At 38.8% G+C, this 16,652-nt stretch overlaps 1 protein-coding gene across 1 annotated transcript in view; it reads left to right on the forward strand.

Moving 5' to 3' along the window:
- Top6bl (TOP6B like initiator of meiotic double strand breaks) overlaps positions 1-16,652 on the forward strand; it is an 86,827-nt gene that overhangs the window by 52,963 nt on the left and 17,212 nt on the right. Inside the window, exons 10-13 of the mRNA XM_076842948.2 lie at positions 1,814-1,960; positions 8,495-8,616; positions 9,298-9,408; positions 11,882-11,980. Coding sequence (XP_076699063.2) covers positions 1,814-1,960; positions 8,495-8,616; positions 9,298-9,408; positions 11,882-11,980 — 479 coding nt within the window. The remainder of the gene's footprint in view (positions 1-1,813; positions 1,961-8,494; positions 8,617-9,297; positions 9,409-11,881; positions 11,981-16,652) is intronic.

Genomic DNA, 16,652 nt, shown 5'->3' on the forward strand with positions numbered 1-16,652 from the left:
GGTGGTGGCGACTTGGTGGTGACTTAGTGGCAACTTAGAACAAAGCAGCCCGCGCGGAAAAGAACATCAATCAGATGCTAGCGGAAATGCCTGTCAATCAGCCAGATATCCTGACTAACGCCTGTCAATCAACAGGACTCCCCTGGCCAATCCTGGAGTTCAGCCAACTCCCCTGACCAACTCCAAGGGGGCAAGGGACTCTAAGAACACCTTTTCCTGGCCTGAGCCCTTCCCTTCCTGCTGTAAGCCCCATAAAAGTCCAGTCCAGTCGAGCTTCCATGTGGTTTCTTCTCAGACCCTTCCCCTGTCCCCTCTGTGGGTCTGATTGAGTTCCGCCTGGGAGTGATATCTCAATAAAGCCTGTTCAGCAGCCCTTTTAAATCTGCCTCCTTTGGCTGCTGCCTGCCCTGCCTGATCTGACAGCTGTATTATTCATGTAGGGCTGAACACATTAGCTTTGGGTGAGTTATGCTAAAAGTTGGATGGTTAATAAATGGGCCAATAAATAAAACTGGGAAATAGGACTGTGCAAATGTGAACTGATGCCTAGGAGGTTTATCATTCTGTTGCTGGCTTGAATCCTTTGAAATTTGGAAGGTAGTCTGGTCATTTGGACCCTGGGAAAAATATCCAGTAGGGAAGAGGTATTTCTAGCATTGTGATTAGCACAAAAAGATAGAAGTGTCCTAGAATGAGGCAGTGGTCTCCAGGGAATGACAAAATCTGCGCTTAGCAAGTAAACCTCCAGATAAGGTTCTTTTTCTTGAGTGGGTAGTAATTCCAGAGAATAGCTTTGAGAGGAAGTGTCCTTGGAAAGGATATTTGGATATAAGTAGTTTGATGAGGAAAACTGTTTAGTCTTAACAGATGGGATACCCTGCCTTCAGAATTTTGAATAGAAGGATGACCTAAGTGAACTTCTAGGAATCTTGTTATCTTTTATCTCTTTCATTTTTATTTTTAGACACTATTGATTTCCTTTATTATATTTTTACGTGATGCCTGAACTTGCTCAGTTAACTCTGAAATGAGTAATGTAGAATACATTCCTCCATGTCCTTCCTTTATTTATCTAAAGGTCAGAACAAGGATCCATGTGGAGGTACTTTTCTGTATGGAACTATAATATAGAACTATCCTGATACATTCTATAGGATCCAGCTGCTAGAAAGTGACCATAGAGCATTGGATTACTTGGGAATACAAATATATGGTATTGGGGTTAAGAGCACCAATTTTGAAGTCAATCTGGAAAGGCTTTCAACTCAGTTCTACCACTTAATTGGCTCATGTTGAGAAAGATATTCAATCTTTCTGTGCCTCTTTTCTCATCTGTAAAAAGGCATATGAATAGGTCCTACTCCAAAGTGTTGTGAGATCTAAACGTTGTGATAGTTCATGAGAAAATTTAATATGATACCTGGCATATAGCACAAGTTAGCAGTTTATCACAAGTTAGCTGCTTTCATTATCATTACTCAAGTTTGAATCAGATCTCTGCCTCTTACTAGCACAACCTGCATTAGAAATTTGTATGAGGAATAAATCAGTTTATTGTTGGAATACTTCTCAGTAAATGCAGAGGAGTGTCGTTTGGTTTAAATTTATATATCCAGTTGTTATTCTGATGGTCTTCCTGTGAGTCACTATTATTCTATCATGTGGACAGAAAAAAAAGTTCAGGAATGGAATGGAGTGTTCAAATGTAGATTCTTATTCTAAGGTCCTTTTTGTTTGGGATATAAGTTCTTTAAAAATTAGCATTTTGGGGTCTTTACTTACCTTAGAAACTGTGTAATATCTTGTCTTCTAGATTTTGTACTTCCAGATGTGAGTTATCAGGTAGAGTCCAGTGAGGGTGCTCAGTCTCAGAATATGGACCCTCAGAGACAAACTCTGCTGCTTTTCCTCTTTGTGGATTTCCACAGTGGATTTCTAATCAAGCAAATGGAAATATGGGGTAGGTACAGAATGGGGCAGCCAGCTCGGTTGTGCCAAATGCTAAAAGGATAAAGAAAGGGAAACATTTAATGCATCTATCTGAATTATATATTTTTTTGTAGAATAAAGAATTCCAGTGAAAAGTTTTGCTTAATAAATTAATAAATTATATGCTCTGTAGAAAAGATCTATAAGTTGATGTGTAATGCCAGATTCATGGGACCCCAGTAGACCTCCAGGAGCCAAATCTGATGCAATCACACAAGAGTCTTTTTTGCAAGCTTGAGCCTGGACTCACACCCGTTCCAGACGCAGCAGTCCCAGGGAGTGAGTCCTGGTCCTTTGTTCAGTGAGATTTTATAGGTTTTTGGGGATACTCTATGCGTCACAATATCACTCAGCAAATCATTTCACACCGTGGGAAAATCAAACAACAACTCTTAACATTGATTAGCACATTCACTGGCAGGAACAAGTTGGGTAGGGGTGATTGGTTAGTACAAGAGGGGGATTCCTTTGAACTGATTGGTTTAAGCCACAAGGGGTGTACTGCTAAACTACATGGTGTCTCAACATGTTATCAACTACCATAAACTACTGGGGGGTCATCTGGCATCCCAGGTATTTTCCCTGTCTCATGCTGATTAATGGTTGCTGGAGGGTTGCAATGGGTCTTCACCTAGCCTAACGGAGTCAGGGACATCTGGGCCATCTCTCCTGTTATTTGCAGACAAAAAAAAAAAAAAAAATCAGCAGGATGGGTATGTGCCTAGGAGTGCTTTGTGGGTTTTTCCAAGGACAAAGGTCCCCTTCCTTGGACAGGCTTTGAGGTAGAAGCTGTTTTCAGAAATGGAGTCACATCAGTTTCTCAGATGCAGTACTTAAATACCAACATTCTGGGATTTTGGTTGGCTAGAGGTCAGCAGACACTTTCTAAAATTTTCCCTGACAGGTATATTAACTTAGGTTAGTAGCTTTCAACTTTAATTTCACAATGTATTACTTGGAGAGCTTCTACAAAATGTCTAAGTATTGTACAGCGCAATGGTACACATCTGTAATCCAAGCAACTCCGGAGGTTAAGGCAGGAAGATCATAAATTCAAGGCTAGCCTTCACAACTTGGTAAGACTGTGTCAAAATAAAAAATAAAAATGGCTGGGGTATAGCTCAGTGTACTAGCTTTTTTTTTTTGTACTAGGTTCAATCCCCAGTACACACACACACACAAAAAGCCTAATCCTTACCCCAGAGGTGGGGTGCAGGTGTCAGGGTTGTTTTGTTTTGTTGGCCTAGGGCCTCATTTATGCTAAGCACTTCCACTGAGCCATACCCCTGTTCCCTCTTAACATGTTTTTATTAATTTTTTTTACACAAATGGAGCACAACTTTTCATTTCTCTGGTTGTACATGATGTAGAGTCACACCATTTGTGCATTCATACCCATACATAGGGCAATAATGTCTGTCTCATTCTACCATGTTTACACACACACACACCTTCCCCTGCCCTCCCCACTGCACAATCCAAAGTTCCTCCATTCTTCCCTTGGGCACCCCCTCAACATGGATCAGCATCCACTTACAGAGAAAAAAAGTCAGTCTTTGGTTTTTTGGGATTGGCTTACTTGGCTTAGCTTGACATTCTCCAACTCCATTCATTTACCTGCAAATGCCATAATTTCATTCTTCTTTAAGGCTGAGTAATATTCCATTATGTATATATACCACAGTTTATTTAATAAAATTATTTATTTATTTATTTTCTCTTTTTTATTTGTTATACTTAGTTGTACATGACAGCAGAATGCATTTCAATTCATCGTACACAAGTGGAACACAACATTTCAATTATCTGGTTGTACATGATGTAGAGTCACATCAATTTGTGCAATTGTACCTGTACCTGGGGCAGTAATGTCTGCCTCATTCTACCATGTTCCCCGCCCACACCCTCCATTCCCATCCCCTCCTGCACAATCCAGACTTCCTTCATTCTTTCCTTGCCTCTCCCCATTATGGATCAGCATCCATTACAGAGAAAACATTTGGTCTTTGATTTTTTTAGGATTGATTTACTTTACTTAGCATAATATTCTCCAATTCCATTCATCTACCAGCAAATGCCATAATTTTATTCTCTTTTAATGCTGAGTTCCATTGTGTATATATACCAGTTTCTTTATCCATTCATCTATTGAAGGGCATCTAGGTTGATTCCACAGTTTAGCTGGTATGAATTGAGCTGATATGACATTGAAGTGGCTGCATCACTGTAGTATGCTGATTTTAAGTCTTTTGGGTATAGACTGAGGAGTGGGATAGCTCAGTCAAATGGTGGTTCCATTCCAAGTTTTCTAAGGAATCTCCATAACTGCTTTCCAAAGTGGTTGTACCAATTTGCAATCCCACCAGCAATGAATCAATGCACCTTTTTCCCCATATCATCGCCTATGGGAGACCAACCTTGCATGTGACTTCAGGTGGCAGATGCTGCTAGATGCCCCGCCCTTCTTGGGTTTGAGGGACCTTTCTTTGTGCATGGGTGTGCCTTCTTACAGCCCCAGGGGTGGAGCTATCTTCTCCTGTTCCTTTGTAATATTACCCCTTTCCCTGTTTGGGATAGAATGTTCCATGGAAATGCCTTTTGTGTATCCCCTTATCTTACTGTACCCTTGGGTGTGGCCTACCTAGATGTCAGTCAACCTGCTGACAACAGACATCATGAAGCTAGACTCAGCCCCTTGAAACTGACCCCTTGCCTCATTTGAATAGCTTCTCCTCAATAAAAGGGGTCAGCACATGCGGGGGCGCTCTCCCTCCCTCCCCCCGCCCTCTCTCTTCCTATGGAGCTATCACAGCAATCCCAAAGAAAAAGGTATTTCTGTCTCTTGTGTGGTTATTTCACACAGCCCAGTTAGCCCAGTTCCCCTGGAGTGACACCTGAGTGTTTTAGTCGGGAGCAACCTGGCAAATTGGTTCCCTGGGTGGGCAAAAAGGTCTAAGTGCTTAAGGCCCTGGGACAAAAGCTGCACTTGCTAGCACTTATTGTTGCTTGAATTGTTGATAATTGCCATTCTGACAGGAGTGAGATAAAATCTTAGAGTAGTTTTGATTTGCTTTTCTCTAATTGCTAGATGTATTGAACATTTTTTTCATATATTTGTTGATTGATTGTATATCTTCTTCAGTGAAGTGTCCGCTCATTTCCTTAGCCCATTTATTGATTGGGTTATTTGTTTCTTTCAGTGTTGAGTTTTTTGAGTTCTTAATATATCCTGGAGATTAGTGTTCTATCTGATGGGCATGTAGTAAAGATTTTCTCCCATTCTATTGGCTCTCTCTTCACGTTAATGATTGTTGTAGAAATAGAAAAAGCAATCATGAAATTCATTTGGAAAAATAAGAGACTTGGAATAGCCAAAGCAATCATTAGCAAGAAGAGTGAAGCAGGAGGCATCACAATACTAGACCTAAAACTATACTACAGAGCTATAGTAACAAAAATGGCATGGTACTGACACCAAAATAGACATGTAGACCAATGGTATAGAATAGAAGACCCAGAGACAAACCCACATAAATACAGCTATCTCATACTAGACAAAGGCGCCAAAAACATACATTGGAGAAAAGATAGCTTCTTCAACAAATGGTGCTGTGAAAATTGAAAATCGATATGCAGCAAATGAAATTGAACCTTTATCTCTCACCCTGCACAAAACTCAACTTAAAGTAGATCAAGGACCTAGGAATTAGACCAGCGACTCTGCGACTAATAGAAGAAAAAGGAAGCCCAGATCTTCATCATGTTGGCTTAGGACCTGACTTCCTTAACAAGACTCATAAAGTGCAAGAAATAAAATCAAGAATCAAAAATGGGATGGAATCAAACTGAAAAGCTTCTTCGCAGCAAAGGAAACAACCAATAATCATTAACAAGTTTTTAAAGCTTCTTAGGTTTCTGGTGTCAGCTGAACTTGAGAACTCTTCATCACCATACTGCCTTTCTAGGCATGACTGTGAAAAAGTGAAAGGGCTTGGAAGGCAGACTACAGGGAGAATATCACAGCCAATCATAGCAAATAACCGGCCCCAGTCAATGTGAGTGTTTCTGATCTGGAGTTGTAAGTGATAGGACCTCACTTGTTGATGATGCTGCCCTCAAACTTGCATAGTTTTCCTGGGCTCGGTTTACAACTCTTGAGAAGCTGGTGTTCTTTGGTGCCTTTTTCTATTGATTAAGGCCAGGGGAATGGGAAATAGAAGAGACCCAGACTTATGAGACTCTGACAAGGAGCTTTAGGTGAGGATATCTGGGGCAGTTATCTGGCCTGTGCACATAAAGAGGCTGATAAGAGAGGCAGCTTAATATTGTGGAGAGGACTTTAGGTTAGAACCAAGAGAGCTGGGTTTACTTTTAACTCTGATAAAGTTTCCTCAGTGATATTTGAGAAGAAAGTCAAATAAATCATCTGAGCCTCCCTTTTCATATATGTAGCATGAGCTTGTCAGGCTAGGTAATATCAAAGCCCTTCCAAGGCTGAAAATCATCTTAAGACTTAAGATCTGCTACCTTCTGGCATTTTTAAGAACATCTGCCAGAGGATAACCTTAGGATTTTATCTAAAGATCTCAGAAACAGTGCTGTCATTCTTGTGATTTATACACCTCTGTTTAGCTTGACTCTGATGGTCTACAGTGTCTGAATAGTTGTAATGAGTATTGAATTTAAAAGAAATTCATCGCTGCTGTCGGGCAGTGGTGTACACCTATAACCCTAGCATTTGGGAGGCCGAGGCAGAAGGATCACAAGTTTGAGGGTAGCCTCAACAACTTAGTGAGGCTCTGTCTCAAAATTAAAAAAAAAAATGTAAAAGGGTTGGGGATGTAGCTCAGTGATAAAGCATTCTTGGGTTCAATATCCAGTACCAAAAAAGAAATTCAACACTACATTAGCGAACATAGCAAGTGTCTTTTAAAATCTTATAATCTGGTAATTTAGGACTAGCCTCTGAAGGAGATAGTGAGAGGAGGTTGATGCAGATACACTAATTTTACCTTGTCTTTCCCCCTCTTGTAATCCTTGAAAGCTTTCTCCGGAGCTCCTCCTTTTAGGAAACAGATTGTTCAGAATTACAGCCTGTTTCCATGCATCTTTTAAAAAGCACTTCCTTGGCCTTTTTCCCACCTTGTCATGGTAACTTTTCTGTGATTAACTCATGATTTTATACAACATCAGAAGCATCTGGTGGTATCAGCAGTTTTAGGAATGAACTTTGGCTTTTTTAAGTAAATGTCTGCTTTCAGCAGAATCTGATTTCTTGAGGCTTTTCTTAGGATCAGACTGTAGAACATGCTAAGTCATCATAGCAACAGCATTATTTCCCCTTTGAATACTGCATGTACATTTCAAAATACATCATTTCCACTACCCCAGTTTATCTACACAATGTATCTGAAAGAACATATTTGAAGTGAGAAAAGTGAAGTGACCCAGTCACCACTATTGATGGCAGAAGTGATCCAAAAATCTTTGTTCTTCTAATTCTAGTTCCAACTCCTTTTTCCATATTTTACCTTCTCTACCAGAAAAGCATCATGGTGTCTTGTGGTAGGAAACGTTCTTCTGACTTTCATTTTTTTTAATGTTTATTTTTTTAGTTTTAGGTGGATACAATATCTTTATTTTATTTTTACGTGGTGCTGAGGATTGAACTGAGTGCCTCATGCATGCTAGGCAAGCGCTCTACCATTGAGCACAACCCAGCCCCCTGACTTTCATTTTTAATACAGTCCTAAGAAAAGCCAACCAGCCTCAGGCTGCTTCACTGGGATGACTTTGAACAGACTAGCCAAAGAAAAGTAGAGAAACCTAAAAATAGAAATATTCATTAAGAAGCATTTTCTCTAGGTTCCTGGTAAAGTGAATTTGTCTTTCTATCTGCTGCACCAGGATCATTAAATAATAGCCCATTGTTTGGTGACATATTTTTGCCCATTGTTCTTACAAATCAGCTTTTCTGAGTGATGGTGTTTAGAGGTACCTGTGGTTACTTACTGAGAGGTCATCCCCCATTTAAAAGGACCTCATACCAACAGTTCACAGGCTCATCTTTGTGTTAACATTTCCTTTTCTGCAATACATCTGAAAGAAATGACATACTGCTTTACAGTAGCTTGCCTCAACACTGATGCTCAAGTAGGAGAAGAGGAGGGTTAGACACATTCTCCAGGAGATTTTCTTCTTCCTCTTTCTCTTTCCCTTTGAGAGTTACCAGTATCATTATTTTATAGCATGCATTAAACAGGATCCTTCATTTATTTCTTCAAAAATAATGTAGTTCTTCACTTTAATTTTCCTGAAATTTCTTTTACTTGTAAGTAGGAATTGGGTAGATTGATGAGTTGCTGGGAGGAATTCATCTAAACAAAAGTGGATAGGCAGAAGTGGCTGCTGTTTCCTGAGGCGTCTTCCCTCATCCCAGCCCTGACTCCCAGCACATGAAGAGTAGTCATCCTCACTCATGGTTACCAACATTCTGCCCTCTTAGGAGTCCACACTTTGCTCATAGCCCAACTCAGCGCCATCCTCATGGAGAGCCACAGTGCAGTACGAGATTCCATCCAGGCCATGGTGGACCATGTCTTGGAGCAGCATCACCAAGCTGCCAAGGTAATAAGAAATTCATGACTTCTTTCTAAAAGAGAATGTAGAGCAACAGTGCCTCAGACCCCCAGCCCCTTATGCCCATTCTCTCCTCCTCTGCCACCTAGGTGTTAGTGTAACAGTGCATCCAGCCTAGGAACTCAGGCTTTCATAGAGTCACTATAGCCAGCTTGCTTAGTTTATCTTCTTCTAGGTAGGTTTGAGTAAATTGGGACCAAAATAATATAGAAAAATGACTGATAACTGTGTCTCTTCTTAATCTGTATGTCACCCCATCCCATACATCTTGTGGAGCTGCTGCTTCCCTAAACCTTGTCTTTTCCCCCTGTTTTCCTAATTCTTTATAATACCACATTCTCCTCTTACCTTTCTGAATTTCTCCATCCTGCACACTTGGTAACACATTTCCTACTTCATATAGCTCCCTTTTCAGGGAAGAAACAGCCATCTTAAGAGAGCAAAACTTAAAAAAAAAAAAAAAAAAAAACACGAAAAAACAGTAAATGCACCTGCTGTGTTGCCCAGTGTCTTACAGCTTGTCTTTTTCTGAATGTGCATGTGTCAGTAAGTCATATCTATGGGAGGAGAGGATATTTTAAAAATTTATTTTGATCCCTTATTGTTAGGGGACAGGGATTCTCTAAACCAGTCTGAAATTAATGTAGTCTCCTCCTCTGTTTTCTCTAGACTCATCAGAAACTACAGGCCTCACTCTCAGTGGCTGTGAATTCTGTTCTGAGTGTGGTGAGTGGAAGCACCAACAGCAGCTTCCGAAAGACATGTCTCCAGGCTCTTCAGGTTGGTAGGAGATTGGGGGATACTTATAAGTGCCAGGGTTTTTCTGGGTGCTGTGGCACATGCCTGTAATCCAAGCAGCTTGGGAGGATGAGGCAGGAGGATCATGAATTCAAAGCCAGCCTCAGCAACTTAGTGAGGCCCTAAGCAGCTCAGTGAGACCCTGTCTCTAAATAAAATACAAAAAAAGGGCTGGGGGTGTGGCTCAATTGTTGAGTAATCCTGGGTTCAATCCACAGTACCAAAAAAAAAAAAAAAAAAAAAAAGTGCCAGGGTTTTAACGACATCCTATTACCTATCTTTGTAATGTATACAGTGCTTTCAGAATATATTTTCATTTGCTTCCACTGTGATTCTACATAGTACCAGGTGTACGTGTTTTAAGAAGTGTTAGTTGAGTAAATAGTAGTATGTTTACTATTTTATAAACAAGAAAAATTATTTAAGATCTGAGCTTCCTTTAGGTCACATAGCTAGTTAAGAGAAAACTATGATTAGATTTGTGATTCTCAATCCTTTGTTGAAGAATGCTTTGCTACAGAATGCATTGGAAATAACTGAGCAACCATGCATTTTATGTATATGACAGTATACAGTGGTGTAGAGAGTATTGGAATGAGAGGTTTGGCTTCAAATCCTCACTCATTTGTGATTTTGCTTTGTGGACTTCAGCCTACATTTAACTTCTCTGAGCCTTTTCTAAATTGGAAAAAATAATAAACCCTCACAGGGTGAGGACTGAATGTGTGTTATCATCTAAATTTTTATATCTCCCCAAAATTCTTACATTAAAATCCTAACTGCCAAAATAGTGATCTGAGGAGGTATGGAGCTTTGGGGGATAATTAGGTTAGGTTCTGTCATGAATAAAATTAGTGCCAATAATGAAAGATGTTCCATAGAGATCCTCGGGCCCTTCTGCAAGTGAGGATGAAGGGAGAAGTAGGCAGTCTGCAAACGTAAAGGGGCCGGCCCCTTACTAGAACCCGACCTTGACTTCTAGCCTCCAGAACTGTGAGAAATACATTTCTATTGTTTATAATCTCACTGGTCTGAGGTAGTTTGTTAGAGCAGCCAGAACAGGCTGAGACAGTGAGAAACCACATAGCACTTGCTAGGATCTTGATAAATGTTAGTTTCTTTCTATCCTTTTAGGAATATGTGCCAAACAATTGGAATTATCAGTGGGTAACATTCATTCCATGTTTGTTGCTTCATTTTTAATTTTTTTCTTAAAAAGGTAGTATTATAGAAAATTTTAAATAATAACTAATACATTTATCACAACAATATTAATTTTTGCATATTTTATCACATATAGTTGTCACCAAAATATTGTATACTCATATGTAATTTGACATTTTCCCATTCTAACAGTCCTAGAATTTTGATTAACTGATATTCCACTGTGTTGTTTTAATTTAATAAATCATTTCTCTAATGTTAGATATTTAAGTTGATAACATTCTTTCTGTTGATATAAATAGTATTTCACTTAATATTTATTGTGATAGCCGGGCATGATGGCATATGCTAACAGCTTGGGAGGCTGAGGCAGGAGGATCACAAGTTTAAAGCCAGCCTCAGCAATTTAGAAGGCCCTAAGCAATTTAGTGAAACTGTGTCTCAAAATAAAAAATGAAAATGGCTCTAGGGATGTGGCTTGTAGTTACTCCTGGGTTCAATCCCTGATACAAAAAAAAAATATGTGTAGTGTGTGTGTTGTGTATGGTGATAGCTTGGTTATTTTGAATTATTTCCAAGAATGTATTTCTACAAGTAGAGTTAGTGAGTCAGAGGGTATAAGTAGTACATTTTATCATAGCTTCACCTTTCTGGATCATGTGGATAACACCAGGATAGTTAGAAGAAGCTTAACTTTTATTCTACCTGTGAGATTTTGGGGTGGATCACTTCTTTTTGAATTTCAATTTTCTAGCTTTTTGTATTGGGTGATTACCCTGGCCCCCTTTAATGTCTTGCAATTAATTCTATATTATAAAGTGTCAAAGATTATTGCTCATTCCAGTGGGTACAGACTATATTCTTTGATTCCTTTCCTCCCTAAAAGGATTTGAGTAAGAGTTCTTATATTGGCCTAAGTGGTCATTGGAGCCTCTGCTCTCTTGGAACTTATTCTGCATAAAAGTAGTTTTATAACCCCTTCATGAATAGCTGGATCTCTTATTTCCTGTAGACATAGGAGAACCAAGACCTTGGCTAAAGAATCTTGCTTTAGGCTACAGAAATGGGAAGACTTATGGGAGCCATAGCTACCTGTCTCATGTCAAGTACCCCCAGGCGTTTTTCCTGCCTCTCCTACTCCCATAGAGACTAAGGAAACTCTGAACACAATGTGAAGAATATCATTGTTGTGTGCATGCATCATCCTCTCCCCATTTAAATGTCCTGTGAGTACTTCTGCTTTGGTTTCCAGTACTGGAACTCAGCACTTTCTATCTCTGGCCTATTTTAGGCAGCTGACACACAGGAGTTTGGGACCAAACTGCATAAAATATTTCATGATGTCACTCAGCACCAATTTCTTCACCACTGCTCATGTGACATGAAGCAAGTAAGTGCAAAGTAATAATCAGTACTTTGGTGGACAGCTTCCATTTTAATGTGTGGGGAACCTGAATTCAGGGTGGGAAAGTACAAGTACTTTAGATTTCACAGTCTGAGGCTAGTCTTTCATCAAGGAAGCCTGAGGTCTAGAAAAACTTTCTAGAATAAAGTATTACATAGAGGTTGAGAGCATGGTTAGACATTGCTTAAATTCCATTTATGCTACTGTCATTATTATGGAAGTTATTTTACTTTTCTTAAGCCTCAGCTTTTACAAATTTTTTTATATTGGGAATTGAACCCAGGGCCTCAAACATTCTACTGCTGAGCCATATCTCTAGCCCTTTTTAAAATTTTTATTATTTTAAGACAGGTCTTACTATGTTGCCCTAGCTGGCCTCAAACTTGTGGTCATCCTATCTCAGCCTCCTGAATCGTTGGGATAATAGGCATGTGTCACTGCAGGCAGCCAAGCCTCAGCTTCTCTATCAGTAAAACAGGAATGATGCATGTCCAAAATTATTGTTGTGAAATTTGAATAAGATAATGTATGTAAAGTGGTGTGCACATAGCTACTATTACAATGGTAATGATATGGTTTGATTCTTGCATTTAATTTTTTTTAATACTTATTTTTTAGTTGTAGTTGGACACAATACTTTTATTTATTTATTTTTATGTGATGCTGAGGATTGAACCCAGGGCCTCACACATGCTAGGCGAGTGCTCTACCACTGAGCCACAACCCCAGCCCTTGTATTTACTTTTTTTTTTTAATATCTATTTTTTAGTTGTAGGTAGACACAATATCTTTATTTCAGTTTTATGTGGTGCTGAGGATTGAACCCAGAACCTCATGTGTGCTAGGCAAGCACTCTACCACTGAGCTACAACCCCAGCCCTGTATTTACTTTTGACTAATAAAAATATACACTTTCATCTGTTCACCCTTCTCAATGTTGGAGATCTAAAGTTGCATCAATTAAGATTTCTAGGGCTGGGAATGTGGCTCAAGCGGTAGTGCGCTTGCCTGGCATGCATGCGGCCCGGGTTTGATCCTCAGCACCACATACAAAAAACAAAGATGTTGTGTCCACCGAAAACTAAAAATAAATAAATAAATAAATATTAAAAAAATTCTCTTCTTAAAAAAAAAAAAGATTTCTAGGCATGCAAAGTCAAGTATCTTCCACTTGTTTTGTATTAGATTCCTTTAAGGGAGATCATAACTAGGAAATTCTGAATATCTCCCAATTTTAGGTATAGCTGATAGTAGTGATCCAGTTGAAGTTCCACTTTTCTGACTTTCTTAGCTGTAACCTGTAGGATTGACTCTTCTGGAGCTAAAGCATAAGATAATAAATAAAAGAGATTAAAGACAAAATTATTACATGGTGGTTTTGGCCAAGATGGAATAATAGGGACTAGATTTGTCTCCTCCCCAAATTAAAAAAAATTCTGGACATAATATATGCAATGGCTCTTAAGACATTAGATATCAGGAAATAAGAAGAATAGTCATTTGCAAAAGATGGAAAAAATTGATTTTGTTTCATCAAGCAAAATGATTGCCCCCAGAACACTGCTTAGAGAATTTGGAGGACAGAGAACAAGGAGGGGGAATCTAGACAAAGCTTGGTGGTCTCCCTAAGTTGAATAGGTGAAGTTGGGAATCCAGGGATACTGTCTCAGTCTGTTTTATGTGGTTATAACAAAATATCCTGTGGCTATGTACTTTATAAATGAAAGAGGTTTTGTTTAGCTTATGATTCTGATGGCTAGAAAGTCCAAATGGCACTAGGCACAGTAGTACACACCTGTAATCCCAGTGACTTTGGAGGCTAAGGCAGGAGGATAGCAAATTTGAGGCCAGCCTTGGTAATTTAGTGAGATCCTATGTCAAAAAAAAAAAAAAAAAAAAAAAAAAGGCAGGGAGGCTGGGGATATAGGGATGTTGCTCAGTGTTGCCCCTAAACTCAATTCTCCAGTCCCCCCACCACCACACACATGAAGAAAAGAAGAAAGAAGTGTGTGGGGGGGAGTCAAAATGGCATGACACTAATATCTGGTAAGGGAGAAGATGAAGCTCTAATATATCCTGCCAAACTCAGTTCACTTCCTGAGATCAGCGTTAATGGCTGGTGTCCTGAGACAGTCATGATCCAATTTCCTCCCACTAGGCCCCCCTCCTAAAGGTTACATCACATTTCAGGACTATCACATTGGGGACCTAGCCTCTAGCATGTAAATCTTTAGGGAAGAAACCTTATCAAACCATAGCAGATGCCAAGGCAGCTAAGTTTTCAGGGAAGAGTACCAGAAAGAAGAGAGCTGTGCACAGAAAGAAAATTCTGGATATCTGCAGTAGAATTGCCATTTATATTTAGTTGAATACTAATCAGCTCATTTCTGTGAAGAAACTTGTCCAGGTGAAGAAACAATCAGAAGGATTAGAGGGAACAATATGCAGAGCTTACACAGGGCTACAAATAGACTGTTCCTGCTGTGCAGAGAGGAAAACCTTATAATCTGTGGAGCATCAAGTAGAATATACTAAGAATACTAAGAAGAGTCTTATCTTAGGAGTGGAGAAAAACTAAACTTACAATAAACAGTCCTCTGTTATCATCTAACAGCATTTGAAAGCAGAAGCAAGACCCAAAAGGATCAAAATGTTTTCAGATAATTCAATGGCATTAAAAAACAAAGTTCAAGAATGTTTATAGGAATAGCCAGGTACACACACCTGTGATCCCAACTACTTGGGATGCCTAGGCAGGAAGACAAAAAATTTGAGACCAACCTCAGCAACTTAGTGAGATCCTGTCTCAATAAAATCAAAATCAAAAATAACTGGGAATGTAGCCCCAGTGGTAGAGTACTTGTGTACCATGAACAAGTATCTGGGTTCATTGCCCAGTACTGAGAAAAAAAATACCCATAACCTACCCAGGTAATATTTGTAGCGTCTTAGAAGCCATAGAAAACTTACTGCTTTGCTAAGAATCAGGAAGAAACATCCCACAATGACAAAACTTAATCAAAACTGATCCAGAACTGACATAGCAGTTAGAATTAGTAGATAAAGAGATCACTAAAAGTTATTATTTTTAATATTTTGTAAGTTTTTTCAGTGTGGCCAATTTGAGGGGTGGAGTTTGATTTAGAAAATGATATTTTTCTTTTACAGAGAATATCATGACTAATTATCAAAATATCTTTAGTGTTTCAAGACTCACATGGTAAACAAAAAACTGCTACACTTATTCAAATAGTATATGTATATTCAGTGGAAAGAAAAAAGTCATTAGTAGCAGTTATTTCTTTTAAGATCTGCAGCTAATAGGATAAGTTGATGACACAGCACAATTTAATTGGCATTCCTTTTGGGAGTGAGAGATTAAATTCCTTATCCAAAAAAAAAAAAAAAAAAGTCATTTTAATGCATAGTATTATATCTCCGTGGCCATGTCACAAGAGGCTTGCCAAGGCAGGTAAGGCTTCAGGCCTCACAGAACTGCAGTCAAGTGAAACCATAAATAATAGTATCAAAATTTACCATCTGATCAGTGGATAATGCTTTCAAGGCATTCAATTAGCTTACTTTCTGTAGTATTTAAGCTGTTTACATTGATAATCACATTCATGTAGTATTTGCTACAAGGGAGACATAGAACCAGTTGTTTTGACTAAATATGATGAGAAGCCATTCTTTGGGTTCCACATAATTTGTGGCAATCACGGACAGGCTGCTTAAAGAGTGATGTCTACTTTGTTCATTGTGTTGGAACAGCCCTGTGAAAAGAAAACAAACTTTAGCACTATTCCAATTGACTTAGCTGGAGAAATGGGAGCTCCTTAAGATCTAGATGCATTTTACAGTCATTTTATGAGGATTTTCCTTTAGGTAAAACTACTACATTGCCTCTCATAAAACAGTTATAATTATAATTGTATTCCATGTATTGCAGAAGCTAGATTGACATGTTAAGTAAAGATATGGAAGTTACAAAAAAGACCCAAAGCAAACTTTTAAAGATGAAAACTACAATGTCTGAGAGGAAAATTACACTGAATAGTATTAATTGGCACATAAGACACTTAAGGAAAAACACAGCAATAGAAACTACTGAAACAAAACACTGGGGTTTTAAAAAAAGACTATAAATAAAAAAAAAAGACTATAAATAAAGAAATACTAGCATATCTGTGAGCTGTAGTACAATTTCAAGTAGCCTAATATGTATTATTGAGAAAGATAAAGAAGAAGGGGTTTGGTACCAGGGATTGAACCCATGGGCACTTAACCACTGAGCCACATCCCTGGCCCTTTTTATTCACTTTTTTTTTTTTTTTTTTGAGACAGTTTTGCTACTTTGCTTGGGGCCTTGCTGAGTTGCTTAGGCTGAGGCTGGCTTCTTCTTCTTTTTTTTTTTTTCAATCTTCCTGCCTCAGCCTCCTTAGTCACTGGGAGTACAGACTTGTGCCAGAACACCAGAAAATATACTTGAAGAAATGATGGCTGAAATTTTTTCAAATATGATGAAATCTGTAAACCCACTGATCTAAGAACTTCAATGAACTCTAAGCCCAAGAAGCATAAAGAAAGCAACGCCAAGGCATATAATAATTAAATCAGTTAAAATCAGTGGTAATGAACTGGGGTTGTGGCTCAGTGG

Source organism: Callospermophilus lateralis, chromosome 2, assembly GCF_048772815.1.
Source record: "Callospermophilus lateralis isolate mCalLat2 chromosome 2, mCalLat2.hap1, whole genome shotgun sequence".
Taxonomy (NCBI): Eukaryota; Metazoa; Chordata; class Mammalia; order Rodentia; family Sciuridae; genus Callospermophilus; species Callospermophilus lateralis.